Source organism: Notamacropus eugenii, chromosome 1, assembly GCF_028372415.1.
Source record: "Notamacropus eugenii isolate mMacEug1 chromosome 1, mMacEug1.pri_v2, whole genome shotgun sequence".
In the NCBI taxonomy this organism is placed as follows: domain Eukaryota; kingdom Metazoa; phylum Chordata; class Mammalia; order Diprotodontia; family Macropodidae; genus Notamacropus; species Notamacropus eugenii.
Window position 1 is genome coordinate 536,599,007 of NC_092872.1, and position 23,677 is coordinate 536,622,683.

The 23,677-nt window shown below is 36.6% G+C and overlaps 2 protein-coding genes across 4 annotated transcripts in view; one reads left to right on the forward strand and one right to left on the reverse strand.

Moving 5' to 3' along the window:
• The window catches only part of RASGRP3 (RAS guanyl releasing protein 3), a 157,752-nt gene extending 155,186 nt beyond the window's left edge, over positions 1 to 2,566 (forward strand). For all 3 annotated transcript variants that reach the window (XM_072634144.1, XM_072634145.1, XM_072634146.1), the window contains one exon: positions 1,202 to 2,566. In XM_072634144.1, coding sequence (XP_072490245.1) covers positions 1,202 to 1,210 — 9 coding nt within the window. In that variant the 3' untranslated portion in view covers positions 1,211 to 2,566. The remainder of the gene's footprint in view (positions 1 to 1,201) is intronic.
• A 9,544-nt stretch (positions 2,567 to 12,110) lies between these two features.
• FAM98A (family with sequence similarity 98 member A) overlaps positions 12,111 to 23,677 on the reverse strand; it is a 28,340-nt gene continuing 16,773 nt past the window's right edge. The window contains exons 6-8 of the mRNA XM_072634143.1: positions 23,516 to 23,632; positions 16,681 to 16,848; positions 12,111 to 14,035 (exon numbers count right to left, since the gene is read on the reverse strand). Of these exons, the coding sequence (XP_072490244.1) occupies positions 13,256 to 14,035; positions 16,681 to 16,848; positions 23,516 to 23,632 (1,065 nt within the window). The 3' untranslated portion in view covers positions 12,111 to 13,255. The remainder of the gene's footprint in view (positions 14,036 to 16,680; positions 16,849 to 23,515; positions 23,633 to 23,677) is intronic.

Consider the following 23,677-nt stretch of genomic DNA (forward strand, 5'->3'; position numbering starts at 1 on the left):
GAGGTCAAATGATTGGTAAACACTTGCTAGATTTTGGGGATCTGGGCATCTCACCCTGTACTAGACTGTTACTTGTTTGTGGGAGGCTGCGAATCTTCCAGCTGTCCATCAAGTATTTGGAGGTCAATCAGTCACCTCATAGATTCCCAGCACTGTTAGGTACTGGGGTGGAGGGGAGTAGTGAGATTGGGACTATATGTGAAAGTCTGAAAGTCCTTTCTCTGAAAAAAAAAGTTTAGAATTATGTATTACTACTTATCATTATACATGATTATAATTATGTAATGTATAATACATATTGATCTTCCATTAATTATTTTCATGTATATACCCTCTCACCCAAAGAACCCTCCCTTGTAACAAATACAAAATGTTAATTAAACTCAATCTTTCTAGTGATTCATAATGACTATGTGTGTGGCATTCTATTCTGTAGCCTCTTACCTCTCTACTGAAGGAGAGATTTGCATTTGACTGAGGGGCATTTGCACAGCAAGAAACTATAATTGTTTCCCTGGAATTTGTCTAATTATAATGTAGGCCAGTTTGGTGAAGTGGCTGGACTTTACCTGCTAGAGAATTTGCTTCAAATCAAGAATTACTGGGGTTGAAGTCCTACCTCTCCACATATTGGCTGTGTGGCCCTGGGCAAATCACTTAAAACATTAGGGTTCCAGACAGCTCTCTACAACTATAAAATGCTGATCTACAGCTAGGTGGCACAGTAGGTAAAGTGCTGGGCCAAAAGTCAGGAAGATTTATGTTCCAGAGTTCAAATCCAGCCTCAGACACTTACTTAGTTGTGTGATCCTGGGCAAGTTACTAAACCCTGTTTGCTTCAGTTGCCTCTTCTGTAAAAGAGTCAGAAGGAAATGGAAAACCACTGCAGTATTTCTGCCAAGAAAACTCCAAATGGGGTCACAAAGAGTCAGACATGGCTAAAAACTGAACAACAACAGGTAGTTGGGGGGAACTTCCTAACCTATACCAATGAGATCCTTTCCCAATCCCTAATTATAATGGATGTCACTGACAAAAATTGATCAAAATCAAGCATCTACTCTGAGATTAGTATTGCCCTGGGCACTCAACATCTTTTTCCAAAACACTTTTTTTTTTTTTTTTTACAAATTTTCAGGGGAAATGCCTCTTATGTTAAATAAAGTTCACTAATATAATCAGTATTTCATTTGGTTTGCAGGATGGCTGACCCCTGAATGGGGAAACTGAATGTCTAATGAGTTTGGCAGTTGCATAAAGCAAGATGAGAAATCCTGAAGACCATGTTCCAAGTCTGGGAAAATGATCAAAAAAATATTCCTGTCCCAATAGTGTGATGGAAGGTCCCTGTCTGTGCAGCAGCAAATCAATGTACTATTTATTTCTCCTCCTCTCCCTCCCCCCCAGTGACTGATCTGTTAAGTATTTCAGAAACAATAATGAAGACTACTATATACCAACCCAAATACTCGTTTTTTCTTTCTTTGAAGACATTTGTGGGTGAAAAGAATGCTGTTTGTGCATGCCGTACCCATTCTCCAAACTGATTGTATTTGCTTTTTTTTTTTTCTGTGAAAATATTCTTTTACCATTTTTATAAACTTAGGGTAGAAATCAAACAAGTGTCAAATCTCTTTTGAGGTGAAGTAGAAGTCTAACTGGCAATTCTGACACCTGGGGGGTAAGGGACAAGTCAAATTTAGGTGGGCTGGGGTAGATTGAGGAAGAGACTTTGAATTGCAGGGTCTCCCATAGTGGAAGAGATTACTACTCAGAAGGCCACTGTCAGGACAGGAAGAAGGGCAGGGAAGGGCCAAGGAAAAATTCACCAGGGGTAGAGCTGCCTTTGCATTAGGGAGTCAACCCATGATCTGGTAGCCTCCTATTCTAACCAATTTGTTTTGCTAAATAAGAGCTAAACTCAATGATTGCTACCTGCTGGAGGAATACGAGTTCTGTCAGCACACTCTAAGTTTTGGCTCTGGACATAAACCTGTGCCACTCCACCCTCATTAAGGCTCTGGGTGGAATCCTTTACCACATGCCCTTTTAATATTCATTTTGGGGGAAACCATAATTTTTTGGTTCTTCTTTGGAGAATCCTAGAACAGAACTAGCAAAACCTAGAATATAGCATTTCTTCTATGCCCTTGTCGACACAGGTATTAACAAGTTTACTTTGTCTTTTTTTACGTTTCTATCACTGTAAGTTGTAGCATCTGAAGCCTCTTTTAAATCAAAGGTATGGTCTGCAAGAACTCCCTAAACATACTCACTCAGTACCTTATAAAATAGCATGATTATTCTAGTAGAAAATTAACTGTCCTCAATTATACTGGGTTTAGAATTTTTTTTAAGTCCTCAAATGGTCTTAGATGATGAAATTGGAGGAGGGGAAAAACAACAAACCTTAGCTACAGACAAAACAACGACAATGAAAGCAAACTTTTTTTTCTTCCAGGAATCTTGTTGCTAAAAAAAGAATTCTTGGTCACTGAAAGACAATTCTCAGTGTTCTTTGTAACTGATTATGTAATACCCATAAATAAAAATTAGTCTTTGGAGAGAGATGATCTTCATTAATCATCACCATCACGAATCTTTGAAATAATATGGGTATTGAGACATCAGAATCATTGTATCTCAATTATTATAATTGTCAAGGACCCAAAAGAACTAAAGGTTAATTTGTTTTTGAGACTATATTTGGGGAAAGTGGGTTCCAGGTGCCCAGGAGGGGAGCCACATGATTAGTTCTGAAGATTCTCTTACAGAATGTGCTCTTCACCAAGAAGACAGTGAGAAATCTTAATCACAGGATCATGATTCTAGAAGAGACCTGAGAGAAACTGAGTGATTAGCCTAAGGTTGCACAAAGATGGTATGCAGGTAGACTCAGATTCAAACCTGTGTTGTATGACACCAAATGCAACATTGTTTTTTTATCGCACCACCTTGGCAAAGATATAACCTTGGAGATAACTTTTCGATGACCCTCTTGTTTATATCAAGCAAAACACAAACTAGGGAGAAATACGTTGGTTAAAGATGTTTGCTACAATTATGGAAGACATCCATCAGAGTCCAACTGGAAGAGTGCTTCTCTGTAGGTGTTGAGGTCTTTCAGATGCTCCTATTTTCAGACAATATTGTGCTGATTACTTCAAGTTCCAAAACACTGCAAAGCCTGTTAAATGGAAACTATAATCATTCAAAAGATTTGGTCTAAGTTCCACAAGGAAGAATCAAATGGATGAAGAGTAATTATTGTCCAGACTATGATCTAACTGAGGCTAGTATCTTGGGAGTTTAGGGTCATGATTGAATGAAGAGACATTCATGGAACATTTAGAAGGTAACTAAAGTTTTGTCTAGTTACAGAAAGAGAAGGATATTCAACAAAAAATATGCAATGAAGACACCATATTAATTAAGCTGAGCATTTTACCCCAGTGTTGTTCATGCTGTTCGTCCATGATCAGAAGACAAAGAAAGAGAGCTGGAGTCCCTTGGCCTGCTGCTCTCAGCTGACTAGGAAGCCTTGACAACATGCCAGGTATTAGTCCCCTGGGTCAGTAAAGTCTCAAGGACAATTTCAATACTTTTTAAGAAAAAGAACTGTAACTAGGTCCCTGATTAATTAAAATAACGAATCCCTTGGAGTGGCTGCATGTATTCAAATTTGAATTCGAAGTTATAATTGTGAAAAATACAATTGGTTCCAGCCCAGTGTGTGTTGTGAATTCAAGTGTTGTTACCACTTCAGAGTATTCAGTATTTGCACTGAGACCTAGATGTACCTTAATCTGAGTGGAGAAAAAGCCCCATAAAAAGCTAGGTCAACCTATGTGGCAGGGCAATATAGGCTGGCCCCTAGGAAACACTCTTCCTATCATAGGTGTATTGTTAGATGGACAGCCCAAAGCCCATTAGTACATATATATGTTGGAGAGACTAGACCTGTGATTTCATTGGTATAGGCAACTCATGATGAGGAAGCTTCCTCAGTCCATGTAAACTGGCACCTGCTCTACAACTTGCAAAGTGTAAAGAGTTGCCTCAGTAGTAATGAGAAGTGACTTGCCCAGTCAGAGTATGTTTCAGAGACCAGAGTTGAAGCCAAGTTTTCCTGACTCACAAGCTGCTTCTTTATTTACTATACCATACTTCCTTTCATACACTAAGCAAGATTAATGTTTAATATCTACACTGTAAAAAAAGAAAGTTTCTATTTGTGTCCATCCCTTCAACAAAGGCATTTTTTTTGTTTTCTTGCCAATTACATTATGGATTTAATAGCTTTAATTACATAAAATAATTTTTAAAATGTATATAATAGATGTAATTGGACTAAAATGATTCTAAGATAGAGAAAATTAAATTGTAGAAAATTATTTAGATTTCTTTTGATAAAACTAAAAATGAGTATTTTGGATCTTTAAGCACCTAATTTACAAACACTTAAGGAAAGCAGCAGTCTGAGTGCTTTGGTACATGAAAACTTTCACTTTTTACTTGGTTTCTTAACTAGAATGAATTCGTGAGAAGGAAGAGATGAAAAGTCTCTGTTAAAAAAATTTATAGAAAACTAAAATAACCAATAAAAAGAAATAAATTTTAAAAAGCCAGTTAAATAGAGAATTTCTATCTTTCTTATAAAATAAGGGATAACTATGTAATCTATGATGTATTGCTTTTGCCAGAAATATGCATACTTATTGGGATCAATATTAAGTTATCATAATGAAACATGACAATTGCTATGTCCCTTTATGGATAAGGATTAGATATTCTATCTCTCTATCATCTCTTGTCACTATCATACTCGAGCAATATGAATTCAGTTTATTGATATGTACCTATAGGGACATGGTCTTATGTTGCAGATCTCTCTCTTCATTGTTTCCTTATTTTCTCAACTTCCCTGGGGCCATTCTCTTTCTAGTCTCTGTCCATTAGATAAATCTGAATACTGTTGCTGGTATTTTCATTTTTTTCCTTAAATTTATTTTAGTTTTCAGCATTAATTTCCACAAGATTTTGAGTTCCAAATTTTTTCCCCATCTCTTCCCTCCCTCCACCCAAGACACTGTGCATTCTGATTACCCCTTCCCCCAATCTGCCTTCCCTTCTACCACACCCCTCCTTTCCCTTACTGCCATCTTCTCTCTTTTCTTCTAGGGCAAGATAGATTTCCATAGCCCGTTACCTTGTATTTCTTATTTCCCAGTTGCATGCAAAAACAATTTGTTTTTGAACAACATTTGATCCTAAAACTTTGAGTTCCAACTCTCTCTTCCTCCCTCCCCAACCATCCCCACGGAGAAGGCAAGCAATTCAATATAGGCTATAAATGTGTACAGTACAAACTTTTCCCCTAGAGCTGCATCAGGTCAAACAGGTCTTCCTAAGTTTTTCTGAAACCATTCGTCATTTCTCAGACCACAATAATACATCATTACGTTAATTTACCATAATTTGATTATCCATTCCCCAAAAGATGGTTTTGTATATATTGATCCCTTTTCTCTTTCTTTGATGTCTTTTAGCATACATATAGCAGTGATATATATAGTCAGCCCTAAAGGTAAGAACAGCTTAGTTATTTTTTAGGATTTAGGACATCAGGATTTGGTGTGGTGTATTTTTTTTCTACATCTTTTTGGAGAAGTTTTATGGTGAGAAGATTGCTGCTCTGCTTCCTTCTACTCTGCCATGTGGCTCCATTCCCTCACAAATCTTGAAAAAGATCTTCCCAACTTTCTTGAGGCCTTCCCTCCAGATCTTTAGACATTCTGTAGACAGCAGTGTGGCACTCAGTCTTTGCATTTCCTATCTTGCTCTTTGCCACACAACTAATTTGCTTTTTTTTTTTCAATCATACATTTTGATACTTTTCCTATTTATACACAGAAAGACACGTGTGCTTACATATTTATGTACACACATAAAAAAAGCAAATCTAGAAATGATAAATACCTTAAACTTTTCTTTGCAACTCTATTTCACTTAACATTTTTAAAAATCATGTTCAGTAACATTACTGTAATGTTAGGTATAATATTAACATCAATTTAAATTAGAACTCAAGCACTTTCATTTAAAAATATGATTACAGTTGAGGTTAACAGTAGGTATTTCTGTGCTCTTTTTTCTTCTATTTTTGTACTCATCTTTTGTAAACAATTTACATAATATTAGAATTGTTCTTTCAGTGTCTGATAAACTAATTTATAAATCCATCTGGTCTTGGAGTCCTGTTGAGGGCAAGAATGGAGTGCGAAATCAGCTCCAGGCCAGATGTGAGGAGAAGCCTGCTTTCTGAGACTGCGCTCGTTATCATCTGGTATGGCTCTCCATGACCTCTGGATTTGCTGTACCTGTTAGATAAACAGAGAATGTGCAGAGTACAGGAAAATAGGTAAGGTCAGCAGATGTCCTCAAGGATAATATTCCTGAGAACAAGGAATTAGCCAAGAAAACAAGGATGGGGGACTGGCAGCTTATCACATATACTTATGGTTTTTGTCTTTAAATACCCTGACCCTCAGATCAATAAATGGAGCTGTTCTTTCATCTCCCGCCTGACCCGTGTCTTTCTTCATCACTGCTTCACGGAGTCGACAGGGGATATGGACTGCCCCCTGCAGAGCCCTCTCCCAATTACTTTGAATAGTTCACCTGTAGTTTGTTCAATTTACTTTTTGTGTTTTCGATAAAAATGTGATAATTTTTTAATGAGATTAATCCATTTCTTCTATTAACCTCAATATTTTATATTTTCAGTATTCATTATCTAAGTTATCAGTTTTATTGGCATATAATAATTTCTTAAGCTTCCATTTTTTTCTTTCACTTGTGGATTTTTGAAACAAGCCCTTTGCCTGTCTTACTGAACTTTCCTTGAAGACAGAGCTCTCCTTAAGAGAGATGTTTGTTCATCTTCTATTAGCATGTATTTGATTTATCCTAACATAATCCCTTCCAAATGAAAAAAGTGTATTTTTCTATTCCTCTTGTCTGCTGGATTTCCATTTCAAAGTTGTCTATTCACCTCTGGGCTCTCCATCAGGAATACTTGGCAGTCTATTTCATTTCAACCTTCCCCCCCAAGCCTCCCTCCCATCATACTTGTTTTTCGGACAGATAGGTTATTTTTGTTGTAAGTCTGTTATCATATCTTTTGAAATATGGTCCCATCTTATAAGAGCTTACATTCTATGGGGGAGTTGGAGAAGGGGGGTATATGACAGCTAAACAAGTCTTACGCAATTCTGCCTGGAGCTCCCTAAACTTTCTTTTTGGCTGTTTGCAGTATTTTTTCTTTTTAACTTGAAGCTGTGGATTTAAGTTATGATATTCTTGGAAGTTTTCATTTTGAGCTTTCTATAAGGGAATAACTACCGAATTCTATTTTCACTTAGCTGTCTGATCCTAAGAGACATCAGCAGCTTTCATTTATGACTTCTTGAAATAGAGTTCTTGAGATTTTTATTTTTGGTCATTTTTAGGTAGTCTGATAATTCTTTGATTAATCTTAACCTGTTTTCTAGGTAAGTTCTTTTTAATACATTAAAAAATCTTTTGATATTTTAATATTTCATGTTGTTTGATTCATTCTAAATTTTAGGAAGTTCAAATCTTGGCTAAGAGTTACCATTGTCTCTTCTAAAGTGTTAATTCATTCCACATTTCTCTCTTTGCTCTTTCATTTTGTATCTTATTTCCTATCTTCCAGGCACTCTTATAGCCCTTGACAGGTCATAACTTTCTTAGAGGCTCTTAGATTTGCTGTAGTTACCTCTATGGGTTTACCCTTTGGGGCCTTCTCAGTCTTAAGATATGTGTTGTGTTTGGTCATTTCTTCATATTTATTAGATTTATTCATATTTCCAGCCTCAATTTCAGGATTAGGGCCATGTGCTTGGGTCAAACTCTGCTTCAATACACCTAGATGCCTTGGGTAGGACCTGTTTGATCTTGAGTTGGGTGGCTAAATATAGGCTCCGCCTTCTGCAGAAATTGTATAGATTTGTCTCTGTGGTAAGGTCTCAGCATGTTGGGTTCAGCACAGGCTACTTTGACATTGGTCTAGCCCTATCTCTTGCTGCAAAAGAGAGGTCCCCTAGACTTCTCAGTGCTAGAGAGTAGTGTGACCTTATCTCCTGCCACAGAAGGGGAACACCGTTATCCTCATGAGGGATATTGGTCTGGCCCTGTCCACGGTTGTGGGACTAGGCTACTTTGTAATTTGCCTTCTACCTTCCCTGAATTATGTCTACTCTGCACTTTCGTAGGATTCCTAAGATCTTTTTTTTTTCTTCGGTTTTAGTTTTGGATTGGATGGAGTTTATAGCTAATTCTCCTAGCTAATTGTGGCAAATTCAAATTTCCCACAATGTTTTTAACAACATATGTTGCCATCTTCTGATATTCATAGAATGCATGCTAAAAGCATGATCCTGAGCACTTAGAGAAGTAAACATTATTAAAATTTTGAAGCTACAGTCATTTTTAGATTTTTGTCTTTTTAAACATTTAGGGAAGGAGGAAGAATGGAACCATAGAATCTTACAGTAAGGGTAACCTGATCCATCACTCTCTTTTCTCAGAATATGGCACAAGTTCATACAAACTTTTATAAGCTCTGTTAATGTATGAGATTTTATTTTGAACTAATTCTTTATTTTTTCACCTTCACAAGCTTTCCCAAACTGGTGGCGTAGAAATTAAGATAACTTTTTCTATTCTAATACATCTAATCCAAACCACCAAGCAAGATAAAACCAACAACCAGACAAAAGTGGGGAACCTGTGGCCTCAAGGCCACATGTGACCCTCCAGTGTGGCTCTTTGACTGAATCCAAACTTCACAGAACACATCCCCTTAATAAAAGAGTTTGTTCTGTAAAACTTGGACTCAGTCAAAAGGCTGTGCCTAAGGACCTAGAAGGCCAAATGTGGCCTTGAGCCTGGAAGTTCCCCACCTCTGGACTAGGTTTGAAGGGAAAAAATTGAGGAGGTAATACATGTCAGATATGGGAAATAGCCAATCTGACTATTTTTGACAATGCATTTCCAAATATATACTAATTGTATCCAAAGCAGAACAGAAGACTTGTGCCATGTAAAATCCTTGCCACCAGCTTGTAGAAGTTATCTGGAGAAAACTGGATTTCTATGAAAGACATTTGAAGATACTTCTTTTCTGTGACATTCAAAAACAATTCTTTCAAATGCAATAGAAAGTTCTGCCTTTTGGATGCTATATCCAAGAAATGTATAGCACATGACAAAATACTTGAAAAGTCTTTCACTTTATTATCTATTTTACTTGTCTTAGGAGATATAGCTTAATTATTTATTGTCTACCAAAAACCAAAATGAACTATTTGATTAAGAAGCAATGATGCTAAAATCAAGTGACAACAAAAAACTGGCTTCAGAATCTAAATATAGTTGAAAATAAAACACATTCTCAGCTAGTATACTCATATATTTCAGGGTTCTTTAAAATCCTCAATTATTACTTTCTTGAAAAACTTTGTTTCTAAGTATAGATTAGACAAGATAGTCTTTCAATTCAGCTTCTGCAGATATAAATTCTCAAAGGACAACAATTTCTTCCCATAAAATTTTTCTCTCTTCTTTTTTTCTGTACTTTTTCCTGAAGACAGATGGATGTAGCATCTGTGTTTCACTATTTTGCTTAAGATTTTTTTATACATGCAACTTCACATGTCATAGAAGAATGTCTAATTTTGTAAAGTGTCATATTTTCAAGAAAATTCCTTGGAGCAAAAAACAAAAAAGTAGCTTTTTCTCCCTCTCCAAGACAGGAATCTTGCTATTAAGATATTTTAACAGATAATATAATAAATCATTTTAACCATTCATCTTTCTCAGACATATGTTCAGAACCTCTAAACCAGGGGTGGGGAACCTGCAGCCATGAGGCCATGTGGCCCTCTAGGTCCTCAAGTGCAGCCGTTTGACTGAATCCAAACTTCACAGAAGAACAAATCCCTTTTCTTCTGTGAAGTTTAGATTCAGTCAAAGGGCGGCACTTGAGGACCAAGAGGGTCAAATGTAGCTTTGAGGCCACAGGTTCCCATCCCCTGTTCTAAACGTTTAGATCCATACTTAATAGAGGATACCTTTAAACAAATGTACTACTCTACCCTGATGTGTGAACATACACTTTCCTCATGTTCTGCTTAAAAAATACCACAAACTATCAAAATGTATAAATAATTTTTCTAATATGCAGATGAGATGAAACTTATGACATCACTGAAACCACATGGAGTTGAAACAACATGGAAACTGCCTGAACTTTATTACCTCTGCTTAGAATTTGCTTACATCAATCACTCAATAGGTTTTTTATTAAGTATTTACTACTTATGTGCCCAGCACTGTGCCAAAGTACTGTCAATACTTTAGGTTGGCTATAAGATATGACAAAGCAAGCAGACTTAGCTCTTAAATAATTTTCATATAAAATGTGAGCATCCTGTTTTAATCATTGATATTAGTAGAAAAAAAGAAACAACAAAAAAAGTTCAGCTTGTCCTGGTCTCATGTCTATTCAAGAGAAAAAAATTTAACGTTTCACATTTCCAGAGACTTCCTACTAGGAAATACATACTTCTGGTTTCCTCATGAGTATTTTTTCTGAAAATGCTGTTATTACAATGTAAAGGTCTTCAGACAATTCCCTAATACTAATATGTGTACTCTATAATATTAAAAAAATTGACAAGAAAGTGAGATCTTGAATAGGCTGAGAAGAGTTACTACTTTTAGAGAACTGGAACCATATAAAAAAGGCAGAAAATGGCAGGATCACAATACATTTTCTGTTGAAAAATAGGAGCTGTAGATGTAAATTTTTCAATCCATTAAATAAAAATCTTGATCATTTTTCTTCTCAAATGTTGTCCACATTTGTAACACATAGTATACCATATTAGTTTCTTATCCATAAAACTAGATAAGATACATCATCCTTTAAAAATGTTACTTGCTAGAAAAACACTTTATGTTGTAGAATCTGAGAGAAAAAAACTGCAAACCCAATTGAGTATTGCAGTCCTTTGTAAGTGCACCTAAAATAAAGTAAGTTTTACATCTAATGTAAAACTTTCAACTGTAAATACAATTTTAAGAATTTAATGAAAAAATATTAACAGACCAAAAATGGAGACTCAACATAGGGCTTAAAGTCAAGTTATCTTTCCACAAGTCATACATCTGCACATTTTTCAAGTCATGACCACTTGAAAATAGTAAGTCTTTGGAGAAAACACAAAAATACTTACAATAATTATAATTACCCTGGCTTGACATATGTGTCGATAGCTACACCCAGTGGCCACAAAGCAGTTATTAGATTATTCTACTTTGGAAAGTCCTAGGAAAGGTATTAGATATAGGCTCAAAAAAGAATTGGACACTTATTGTATATGGCAGCCTAGCTACACTGGAACAGGTCCTCAACAAAAGGTTGGAAACGAGGTGATACATACTTTTCACTATACCTTATAAAACCTGTGTAATAAAAGTAAAAGGGGGTTAGAATTTGTATTGGTGTTTTTAAACAATGGTGGCAAACATGGTTCAATGACGTCAATCAAATGGAATTACATTAAAAGCTAAACTTACAGTTTCAACTACTCTCATTTGAAGCTTCTGATAACTAATTATCTTTAAATGCACCACTTTTAATCATTTATAATGAAGGCAGCTTGGTAGAGTAGATAGAATGAGAGAGACAGACCACCTGAGTGCAAATCCCTACTCTGTCAATTACCAGCTATGTGCGGGAAAGCTACTTTGGCCTTGGTTTTCTCATCTGCAAAATGGGGTAAAGAACATCTACAGTATCTATTTCCCAGGGTTGTTGTGAGGCTCAAATAATCTATGTAAACTCCTTTGCAAACCTCAGAGAGCTATATAAATTTCAACTATTACAACTAAAGGAAACACACAGGATACTTAATGTACTGTACTCCTATGCGGGATAGTAGCATCTCTAGCTTTTTCAGTAACTATTTCAAAATAACCCATTAATTACAATTAACCATTCAAATAAAGCTCAAACAAAACAGAGAACACACGGATACTTTATTGCTCACCTTTCATACAAAGCACACCTTCAGCCATTTTCTTTCACAGCTTGACAATGTTTATGTACACAAAAACCCAGCAAGAAGCATCATGTGGATTTCAGTAAAGAATAATGTAAAACATCAACTCAGCCAGGCTTTTGTTTCTGCAGCAATAATAAAGGGCCTCCTCCTCCACTAGGCAACATCCATCTTCCTACTTGGTAGTGCATTTCTTCAATTACAAAAAAACAAAAACAAAAACAAAAGAAAAAGGCACCTGCCCAAAACAAACTCTCTTGTATTTGCGGAGCCAGTGGTGTTAACTCGTGCATAAGACAGATTTCAGTTTGCTGATCCTTCTAGTTAACTTCAAGTAAAAATAAGGTTGTAGGAGGAAAGTGTTTTGGATGGATGCAGGTCAGTTTGAATTGCTATACTTAACTACATGCCTACACACTAGAAGTTCACAACTTAGCTTGATTTAATTATCTTTGCAGATTTTGGCCATGTTCAAGGTCTTTCGAGTTGAGCAAATGGTAGTTTTTAATTAACAGAAGATAAGGCTACTGAATGTGCTATATGCAGAAGAGCTCATATAACAGAAACATACCTATCACTTCTACAGTGAAGCAAATGTTTTATAATTTCACTCTGAAAATGGAAGGCCAATTATTAAGAGCAGAACTGTACTTGGAAGATATGTACCAGAATAGATAAGCAAAATATGTAAAAAGAAATTATTGATATAAACAAAGAGGGAGGGTTTCCTAGTGAAAAATCTATAAAGAATCTAGGAGAATGCTTATTCTTAGAAATGCACATTGAATCCATTACTGGCACTTTCCAAGTAATTTCTTCAAAACATTATGCATGTTCTGACTCTGATATTAGTCTAATCAATAAACATATATGGCTATGTGTTTTTTTGGTTAATTTTTGTGAAAAGTATGCATTTCTCAAATGAAGAGCATTAACTAAATCCATTAAAAAAACCAGAATTGCATATCAACCTCTAATTTTGTGTTTAAAGCAGGTATTTCTGCCCATATGTGGTCACATATTAGTTCAACTAGATATTTACCAGGCCTCTAAAATGAAGTTTCTATTACTTGAGCTCTGCTGAAATGTAATCGTTTGTAGCCTCAACTAGAATACTGTCTTCCCTGTCCAAATCCAGAATGATTATATTGATAACCTCCATGCTGGAAATGTTGCTCAAATTGACCTCCCTGATTATAATTCTGGCCCCCTCTTCCTCCCCAGCCTCCACCTTGACCTCCACGACCTCTGCCTCCTCGACCACCCCTCCCTCCTCGACCACCACCACCTCGTTCACCATGATGCCCACCACCATCTTGGTATCTAGTGTCCTGTTGGTATCCACCACCCTGATATCCACTTCCTGTATATGAAGATGACTGGAAGCCAGCATAACCACCTCCTTGGTAGCCACCACTGCCACCATGGTAGCCACCTCCTTGGAAACCTGAATCTCGATAACCACCATCTTGATAACCACTTCCTCCTCCACTCCCTCCATCTGTCCAGCCTCCTTGATGTTTATTTCCTCTTCCACCCCCTCGACCTCCATGGTCATAACTACCACGTCCACCTCTTCCTCCTCCTTGTTCGTGACCTCCTCGTCCTCCATATGACTGTTCATGACTTCCTCGTCCTCCATATGACTGTTCATGACCTCCTTGTCCGCCATATGACTGTTCATGACCTCCCCGTCCTCTGTATGAATGTTCATGACCTCCTCGTCCTCCATATGATTGTTCATAACCGCCTCGTCCTCCTCCTCTGCCTCCTGTTTGCTGTTGAGGTCCATCCTGTCTTTTTTGCCAAGGTGGCATCTCTGGGGGTGGAGGTTCAATTTCATTGGGTCTACCACCTCTGTCGGGTACCCTGCCCATCAATACCTAAAAATAAAACATTACTGTAAACTATTTTATTTCACAAACAGAAGATGGCTATTAAGAAAAATGATCAATTTACATTTTCATGGTTATCTCCACAATGCTACCTCCTAAATTCTTGATATTGAAATTCACCATAATAACAGATTACATATGTAGTACTTTAAGGCCAGCAAAGTGTTCGTATGTATCTTCTCTGATACTTGCAGTAACACTGTGATGTAGGTGCAATTATCATCGCCACAATTTTATAGATAGGAAACATAAATTGAGAAAGGTAGGTGACTTACCCAAGGTCAAATAGTTAATAAGTATCTGATAAGAGATTTGAACTCAGGTTTGCCTAACACAAAGTACAGTGCTCTGTTCACTACACCATGATGGATTTCCTATTTCATGAGCAGAATGAAAAATTGAGTTCTGAAACAACACTATCGCAACTCGTAGAGTAAGGCCAAGGAGGGGTGGGGAAGGAGCCAGTTGTTTAATTTATCATGATGGAAAACTAGTTTGCTGACTGTTACGGGATGAAGAAGGGTGGCCCACAGCCTTTTTAAGTATCTGATGAATAAAAATTCCCTTAAATTTTCTTGGATGAGACTGTAATTTAATATTTTTCTGATAATATAAATGCTAATAATTTTTTTTCCAATAAGATTGCTTATAAACTTTCTTACATACAACGAAAAAAAACTGGCTCAATAGTCTATACACTAGAAACTAAGTGGATAAAGACTATTTTTGGGGGACAGAGTGGAAGACAATTGGTCTTACAACCAGGAAGACCAGGGTTCAATTACTGTTTTTGATACATATGATCCTAGACAAGTCACTGTATCAGTACATGTATACTGAGCAAATGTGAACAAGGTCCACAATTAAATAGGAGGAAGAGAATTGCAACTAGGAAACTGTGCATCACTTTCAACGAATCCAAGATGTTCCCTGAAACAAAAAGTCATCTGTTAAAAACCAATATTCTCCCAGTGATGTTATGTTGCTAAAAATCATGGACCACCATAATCTCTAGAGAATTAAAATTCTAAATGCCTCAGATAAAAAAAAATGGTAGGAAAAATTAGATAACAGAATTACAAATTTAGAGCTAGAAGATACCTTAGAAGCCCATCTAATATACTTTCTACACTACTTTATACATAAGGAAATTGAGGCCAAAGAGGTTAAATGATTTGCCTATGACCATACAGACTATTAAGTATCAGAACTGTGATTACCAACCATGTTTTTCTTATTTCAAATCCAATGTTCCTTTTAAAACTTGAAGTGAGGTAAGGTAATGCCAATTCAGTGAACAGGCCTCTTTAAGAAGAAGTCAGGGGATGGCCCCTTTAAATAGAAAAGAATAAATAAATCAATAAATCAAGCTGGGAGGGGCAGGAGTCTCAGAACCCTCAGCTCATCCTCGCTCTCAACCTCTCCCTCTCCCCTTCTTTCTCCTCTCCAAAAGAAGGTAAATTTTAATGCCCAGAAGTTGCCCAGTTAACTTGGAGTTTACTGGCTAGATTTCTTTCTTGTCTTTCCCTTCCTAAAATTTTATACTCAGTACACTCTGAAGCCCATAGGTTGAACAACAATGGGTCCCTACCCAAGCTCCACTCAATAGCTGTTTCTCTGACACTCCTGGCTTAGAACGAATGTGAATAGTAACTGCTTCTCTTTGAAACAACAACCCTGAGGATCCTAAGGCTCCTGCCTCTCCAGTTTGATTTATTTATTTTTCCTTTTCTATTTTAAGGGGCCATCTCCTCACAACTTCTTAAAGAGGACTATTCACTGAATGGGCATTACCTCACTTTAAGTGAGTAACTGAAAAGGCCTTAGCCTAAAAGGATAAGGTCTCCTACTGCATGCTGGGCCATCTCCAGTCATCCTGATGACTATCTGATCACGACCCAGATGGCTCAAGAGGAGAAAGTGATGGTTGGTGACCTTGCGCAGCCCTCCCTCACTCAAAATAAAGTCAAGTTCAAGTTATGTCATCATTTCTCTGATGTCATGCTCCTCTTTGAAAACGGAGAAACAACTACTCCATGCTCATGGCAAATAAAGATATTGCTCAAAAAATGTATAACTGGAAAAGGAGGTGGGCCAATCACACCTCAGAGTGAGGGATAACAAATGGACAGTTCAAGTGCTGCACTGGTATCCACATCATGTTAAAAGAGCAGAGGAAAGCATCTATTACATTCATAAACTCTTCATTAAGAATTAAAGGAGGACACAGAATCGCATAGGATAAGAATATGAGGGAAGAGTTGTGATCTGCAACACTGATACATAAATGAACTCACAGATAAATACATGTATAAGATAATTTTAGAAAGGAAGCTACTATAATGGGAAAACAAAATGACTTATGGTAGCATCTTATTTGTGAGTGGAATGTGATCCACCAAATCCTTCAAGATATATTTTTTACAACTACAAGGCCATAAAAAGCAATAAAATTGTCAAGTATTTTCAAAATACAAAAAACTATTGATTTCCACATTTTGCAAGTTGTCAATTAAAAATAGGAATCACCTAATTATCATTTTTACAACATATTTTAGGTGAGAAACTAATGAAAAAAAAGATACTTTATGTTAATAACTTATTTTGAGACAAACCTATCACAAATACCTTACCTTATTGATGGCACAGGCAGTTTTTTCTCTAATAGATCCACTGCTTGTCCTTAAAATCTTTGAAAGATCCTGCCGAGCAGCCAAGAGATGAGCAACAGAAATAGTACTTTTAGCAGATAAGAGCGTACGTTTTGGTTGGTAGACCTTTGCTAATTTTTCTGTTTGACTCTGTTGAAAGAAAAGAAAAAGACAAACTTGTTTTCAAAATAATAGATGTACTAAAGAACCTCATGATTAAAAACAAGTTACATATGTCCAAAAACCACAAGAATATTAAATTATGAACAACTTCTTAAGGGCAAGGTTGGTAGGCAACTGAAGGAACAGCACAGAATAACAGAAGATCTGAGCTAGAATGATTCTCAGAGGTCATTTAGCTAGTCTGACTTGTCACTTCATAAATGAGAAAAGCAGGACTCAAAGGGTAAGTGACTTTCCCAAAGTTAAATTGGGAAAAAAGAGGGAGGGGAAATATTTTCCTGGGAATGAGAGGGTATAGTCTGAATTAGGAGGACAAATATAAACCAAAAATCTAGGCAGGGTGTCAGAATACCAAAATCCAAGAACTAAGATGAGTAAGAAGACAAGTTCTAGGTCAGTGATGCAGGTCTAGAGTAACCTAACAATAACTGATATAGTGCTTTGATGTTTGCAAAGAACTTTACATACATTTTTTTCACTTAAATGTTAAAAAAGTCCTATGAGGAAAATAAAATGATTATTATTACCCCCATTTTAAAAATAAGAAAAAAAGTCAAGAAGGGGTAAGTGATTTGCCATCAGTCATAACAGACAATAAATGAGTATCTTAGGCAGAATTTCTACCCAGGTCTGAATCCATGTCTAATACTCTATTATACCACGTTACCTCTCACTTGATATTAGGAAGCCAAATATACAAGAAGTCTCACGGATGGCATTAATGCCCAATTCAATCTGATTCCCTTAAATTTTGGTACGTTTCTACTCCTTACATATCTGACTGGATGCCACTGCACTTATGAATAACATCCATCACACCTCATCCTTATTCATTCACTTCTCTGGGGCTACCTAGATAGCATTTCTGCCTCCATAATGGCTGCTAGATGTCAAGGATTAGTGAGTGAAGTGGCAAGAGTGGAAAGCCTCTGTCAAAGCCAAGTCACTGTTTGCTGCTGGCTCCCAAGACTTCTTTTGGGGAATTTACCTCTGCCATTCTACTAGGTACTACTAGAGATAACATGCCATTCACTCTTTACTGTCACTGTGGACAATAAAGGGGCAATGCATTCCCTTAGTCATATCCTTCCACACCTAAAAACCAGTTCTGATTATACACAGCTCCTTCTTTCAAGGTACATAATTCTTTAGTCCACTCAGCTTTAGGACTCTGCTCTGGGATTGAGTTACCTCGACTGGTCAGTGGATGAATGAAAACTCACCTAATTCACTATATATGGGTAGCTCCAAACCATGTGTGACATCCCAACTGGCCATCCATAGGACACCAAGGCCTACTCCACTGGAATCTTTGTACCTCTGCCTTGCCCCACCCCCAAATCTTCCCCTCTTTGCACCTCTTGCTCTGGAAACAGTAATTAAAATGATCTATTATTGCCACTTAAAAGGGTATGATGATATACTATCCTATGGTTCCATTCATAACGTATATGACTACCTAGATCAAAACTTCCTTCTCTGGCCACTATTTCCTTATATGAGTTATATCTTCCCATCAAACCATAAACTCCTTAGGAACAATGATTATCTCATTTTTTTTGTTTACTCAGGGCCTAACATAATTTAATAATTATGACATTCATTAAATTTATGTTTATTAATACTTGTCTGCACCAGATAACAAAGACAAATGCACAGGTCTGGGTCATGAAGAGCAATATAGCAAGAGATGTGCACAATGGGCTATTGTTACTGTATATCTGATATTTAAAGATTGGAGCTAAGGTGAACCAACTTTTCAGAACACTAAATTTGCCTGCCAAATCTAGCGTTCACTGTAAAGCTTTTGTGGGCATTTCAGCAATAAATAACAGGCATTACCAAGAGATAACTTTTTGAAACCAAGAAAATACTGAAGGTCTTTTGAGAAGGTGTGTGTATTGGCAGAGGTGGGGGATAGTTGTGCTTATGACATATTCTATGCCGCAAAATTCTACCCTTTCAAGTTAGCATTTCTTCAACTTGGCAAAGAGTTAGTCCTGGTGGAGACAGCAGAAGATGACTTGGACTAATCTGATATGGTATGCAGGACTTGTAAAAGTCGAGGGGATAATACAGAGACAAATCACCAACCAACTCATCTAGTAATTCTTGAAATACTGAATCTGTTAACCTTTCAAAAACTGCCAGGATGCTCAAATGATAAGGCCTAATATTCATACAGATCTCACTGGATCTAGAAAGCATGCTTCAATTGAGCAATTAGTTTTTAGAGGTTGGGGTGGAAGAGTATGGAGAGACTGCCACACCACCATCATTGCTGAATATATAATTAAGTGTACACACACTGATAAATGTGCAGTCTGGTGGCTACATTCACTGAGGATAATTAATTCTAGAAAGTCACAGCTAAGACCTCCAAAACTTGATCCTCTAGAATAGGGCAAGTTCTGACAAAAGGTACAGAAGGGGATCACAAAGTCTATAATGATTTCTGATATCAGGACTCACAGTCTTGGTGCAGAAAATAAATCCACTGATTAAAAATGCAATTTGCAAAATGAAAGGAGAATCAAATTTCTCTCTAAGTTCTTGAGGGAACTCGCTTTTCCAAGTTGTCCAGAGGCCAGCCTGATCGATCTATTAGACACAGAGCCATAAAGTTAAAACCTTGGTCAGCTCTGTGGGAAATTTCTGGTAAAGGTGGAGATGCACAAAGAAATTCTTTTGGAAGAGAATCCTGCAAAGTTCTTAGTTGGCCTGACATAGGAATATAAGGAATTTCAGGGGCTATCCAGGGCAAGGGCCACTTCTCTGAAGACTTGCCTAAGTTAAGAGTCTCACAAACACCTTGCCAGAGCTATGAGACAATAAATAACATGGCTCCAGTTGCTGAAGCAGAAATACTGGAGTTTAAATTTTGGAAAGCAGATTTGCCATTGCAGTTTTAGGCAATGTGTTTCTGGAGTCAGATAATATTTAGTGTTAGCTTATGTATGAGAGAGCTAACATGAACCAGCAATAAGACATCTCCTTGGCAGGAGTAAAGGCAATCTTCAATTAAAGTTGAGAAGGCAGGTACCATTTGGAAGGAGAGCTATTGCAAAACAAAAAAATGAAAACAACCCCCTCCCCCCCCCCCACAAAAATGAAAGGCCAGATTGTAAATATGTGCATGTGGAGATACAAAGGCTGAAATCTGGCAGGCCAGTAACTAGGCTGGGAGTCCATACGATATTAAAAAGTCAAAGTTTAGGGAATAAAAGACAACTGAGTTTTTGTATGACTTGACCTGTTTTCCCAGAGCTATCATCTTTTATAACAACTGCTTGTGTTTTCTGCCCCCTGCTGGCATTAATAGGCTGGCATGGTCATGAACCAAGTTTATTAAATCTTCTTACTAAGCTATTCTCATTAAGCTATGATAATGTACACATGCATATAACATGTGGATACAGACACAATTCCAAACAGTTTTCTTTTTCTCTCATCTTTATGTTTCTGTGAAGTAGCAGCTAATTTTAGAAGGGACAACACACGGGCCTTCACTGTTGTTAACATTTACTCACACCTATACAGTACTTAGTGGACAAAGTATCTTTTATATGTGTGTGAGTGTGTGTGTGTTGTCATGAATTTCACAAAACTTCTTTTACATTCTCTTACCTTAAAATAATAATTAATAACAATGAAAGGTCCATTTTACCAATAAAGCTCTTCCTACAGTCTAATTTTACATTGTAAACAACTTTTCTTTTCCAAATTAATACATTAAACTTAAGCAAATCACTGAAGTGCTGCCTGATGCTTCATCTTCAGCCCTAGACCTAACCATTTTCTCTTTTGATTTAACAACAAATCACACTACCATCCAAGTATGCAATTCTACTGATTTGCATGAAATAATAAATGAAGAATGTTAAGCTTTTCTTTTGGTATAGGGGAGAAGTATAGTTCCAAACAGGTAAGCTGTCTTCATTTTTTCAGATTGTAGAAAGAATCACTAAAGTACTAATCTGAGATTCTATCACAAAGAATTCTACCACAAAGGTTGCTACTACTCCACCAACCTCTTGATGACCAACAGTAAACATTTAACTAAGTGCCAGGCACTGTTGCTAAGAATGAAAAAAAGGGCCAGTCCTTGCCCTCAAGGAGCTCACAAATCTAAAGGGGGAGACAAAAAAAAAATACAGAAAAATGAGCTGTATGCAGGATAAATAGGGAATAATTAACAGAGGGAAGACACTAGAATTAAAAGGGATTAGGAAAGACTTCTTGTAGAAAGTGGGTTTTTAGCTGATTTATCCCAGAGAAAGAGTTCAAATGGCAGGGCAAAAGCTTTTCTCATCCCCAGGTTAAATTTTACCACTTCTTATTTCACAATCTGTTTAACATGACACATGCATGTGAGCCCTCAGAGATTTTATGTGCACTGTGTTTTTTTAAAATTCCTTCTCTGATGGATTTCTCAGAAGATATTTCAAAGCACTCAAGCACATTCTGCACACAGAACATGTGAAAGTGCAAAACTCCACTTCAAACTACTCATTAGTTTTGTCACAAATTCTTAAGCATATGGCTAGCTAGGAAATGAAGTAACCATGTTCTGGTATGATTTGTTGTTTAATCAAAAGAGAGTATGGTTAGGTCTAGGGCTGAAGATGAAGCATCAGGCATACTGTGACATCTCATTGTGGTGGGAAGAAGGGCCTGGATTCTTGAAACCTATACCAGTGATATATCACTGATATCAAAAGCCTCATTTCTTTGGATGCAAGGACCAGTCTAGTTAAATTTAGACAAGTTCAATACCAAAACTTGGGAGAAAATAATTAATTTTTTCACCCACAGCAATTCATGAAGATCACCTCTTAAGGTACAAAGGGGCTGTGATTTCCACTGCTGAAGGACTTATACACATTAATGATATCAAATTTACGGGAAGGGTAAGTTTTAATACAATGTTGGTACACAGTGGAACAATTAAACAGAAAGTATTATTTATCACCAGCTATGGGCCTAGCATTGTGCTGAGTATTTTAGAATACGAGAAAGTTCAAGATCTGACCCAGGTCCAGACTACTCAATTTAAGAACAAATTTCTTCAAACACCCTTAAAATATTTAATTACATACTACTGATTCCTAATATAAAACTTCACTTACCTATGATTATTGCATAAAGATTTCACACCTGTTACTTTTGTAGATAACCAAGATCTATGTATGCCTTCTAGTGCTAAATTGTGTATTTTCAATTCTTTTTCATGAAGTTTCCCCCCCCAAACATTCATTATATATCTTTGCTTTTAAAAACCAGATTTAGGACAATTTAATCTTTTCTTGATTCGGCTCATCACAACGAACATTCATTATTTTATGCAAGACAATATCATTTTTTTGTCTGTCTTCGTGTTTTCAATCTCCTCTCTGTTAAGGCCATTATTGTCACTTGGGCCTCTTACAAAAGCACCTAACCCACTTCTAGTTTACTTCTTCCAATCACCGAGGGACTGGGACACCGCATAACTAATCTTGATAAAAGGTTCAAGTCAGATAATAATAATGATAATTGACATTTACATAACGCTTTAAGGTTGGCATTAAGTACCAAGAGTCAACAAATGCTTTGAGTAACAGACAACAGGTTAATGGGAATACAGACTTTCACTACTAGTTAAAAGCTGAATCCTGAAAAGCTGAAGGTTGTCATAGGTGTGATCATTGCGATAATACTCTACTTTATGAAGACCATACTATCTTTATAAAAGCATATAAGGTTTTAATATGCCTGCTACTATATTTTTCAATAGATGGAATTGAACTCGGAGGCTCTGATCTTATATTTTTTTGAAAGTCCCTTTAGCATAACATAATGCTGGGCCCAGATTAAGTGTTGTTCAGTTGTGTCAGACTCTTTGGGAGCCCATTTGGGGTTTTCTTGGGAAAGATACTGGAGTGGATTGTTATTTCCTTCTCTAGTTTGTTTCAGAGATGAGGAAACTGAGGCAAACAGGGTTAAGTGACTTGCTCAGTTAAGTGACAAGCCTTAACTTAACTTCCTGTCCCTGGATAAGTCATTTAACTTTTCTAGTCTTTGGTTTCTTTATCTAAGACAAGGGCACTGGACTAGATGATCTCCAAGTTTTCTTCAAGCTCTAAAATACTATAATCCTATACATATCCAGGCATAAAACATTTGAACAACTAGCTAAATGTCATTATGTGAAGGCTTTACAGATTTAAATAAAAATAACCTAATAGTAAGATAATTATAATCTCTGCTTCTTAGTAGGCTGGTTTACTTTCAGAAAGGAAAACTAATTAATATATTGGCAAGAGTTAAGAGAATATACACTTGGAAAAATTCAGGTATGAATAAATAATGCATTCCCCAATTCAAGGTTTGGAGGAAGAAAACCCCTAAATTCCACCAGATTATCTTCTTTACAAATAAATTTTTAAATAGTAATTACTAAATAAAATAAAAATTTAAACTTAAAGAGTTTCAAAGAAACTTCCATTGCTTCATTTTCCCCCCTCTGAACAGTTCCACTACTGACCTGAAAATATCTATTTTGAAGAGAAATAATAATAATGTAAAGAAATTGGTTACCATACTTAGAGGTCATGTCTTTCAATATTTTGTTCTTTTATAGTGCCATGTATACCTTAGCTCTGTCTGACCAGCCAAATGACTGTACGGTGACATCCAGACGTTTCACTAAAAGCTTTCTTCGAACTTCATATTCATTGGTTATGGCTTGGTTAACTGCTTCTATTTTTTCCTAGGAAGAAAAAGTCAGTATCAGTTGAAATGCTCAACTTAGATG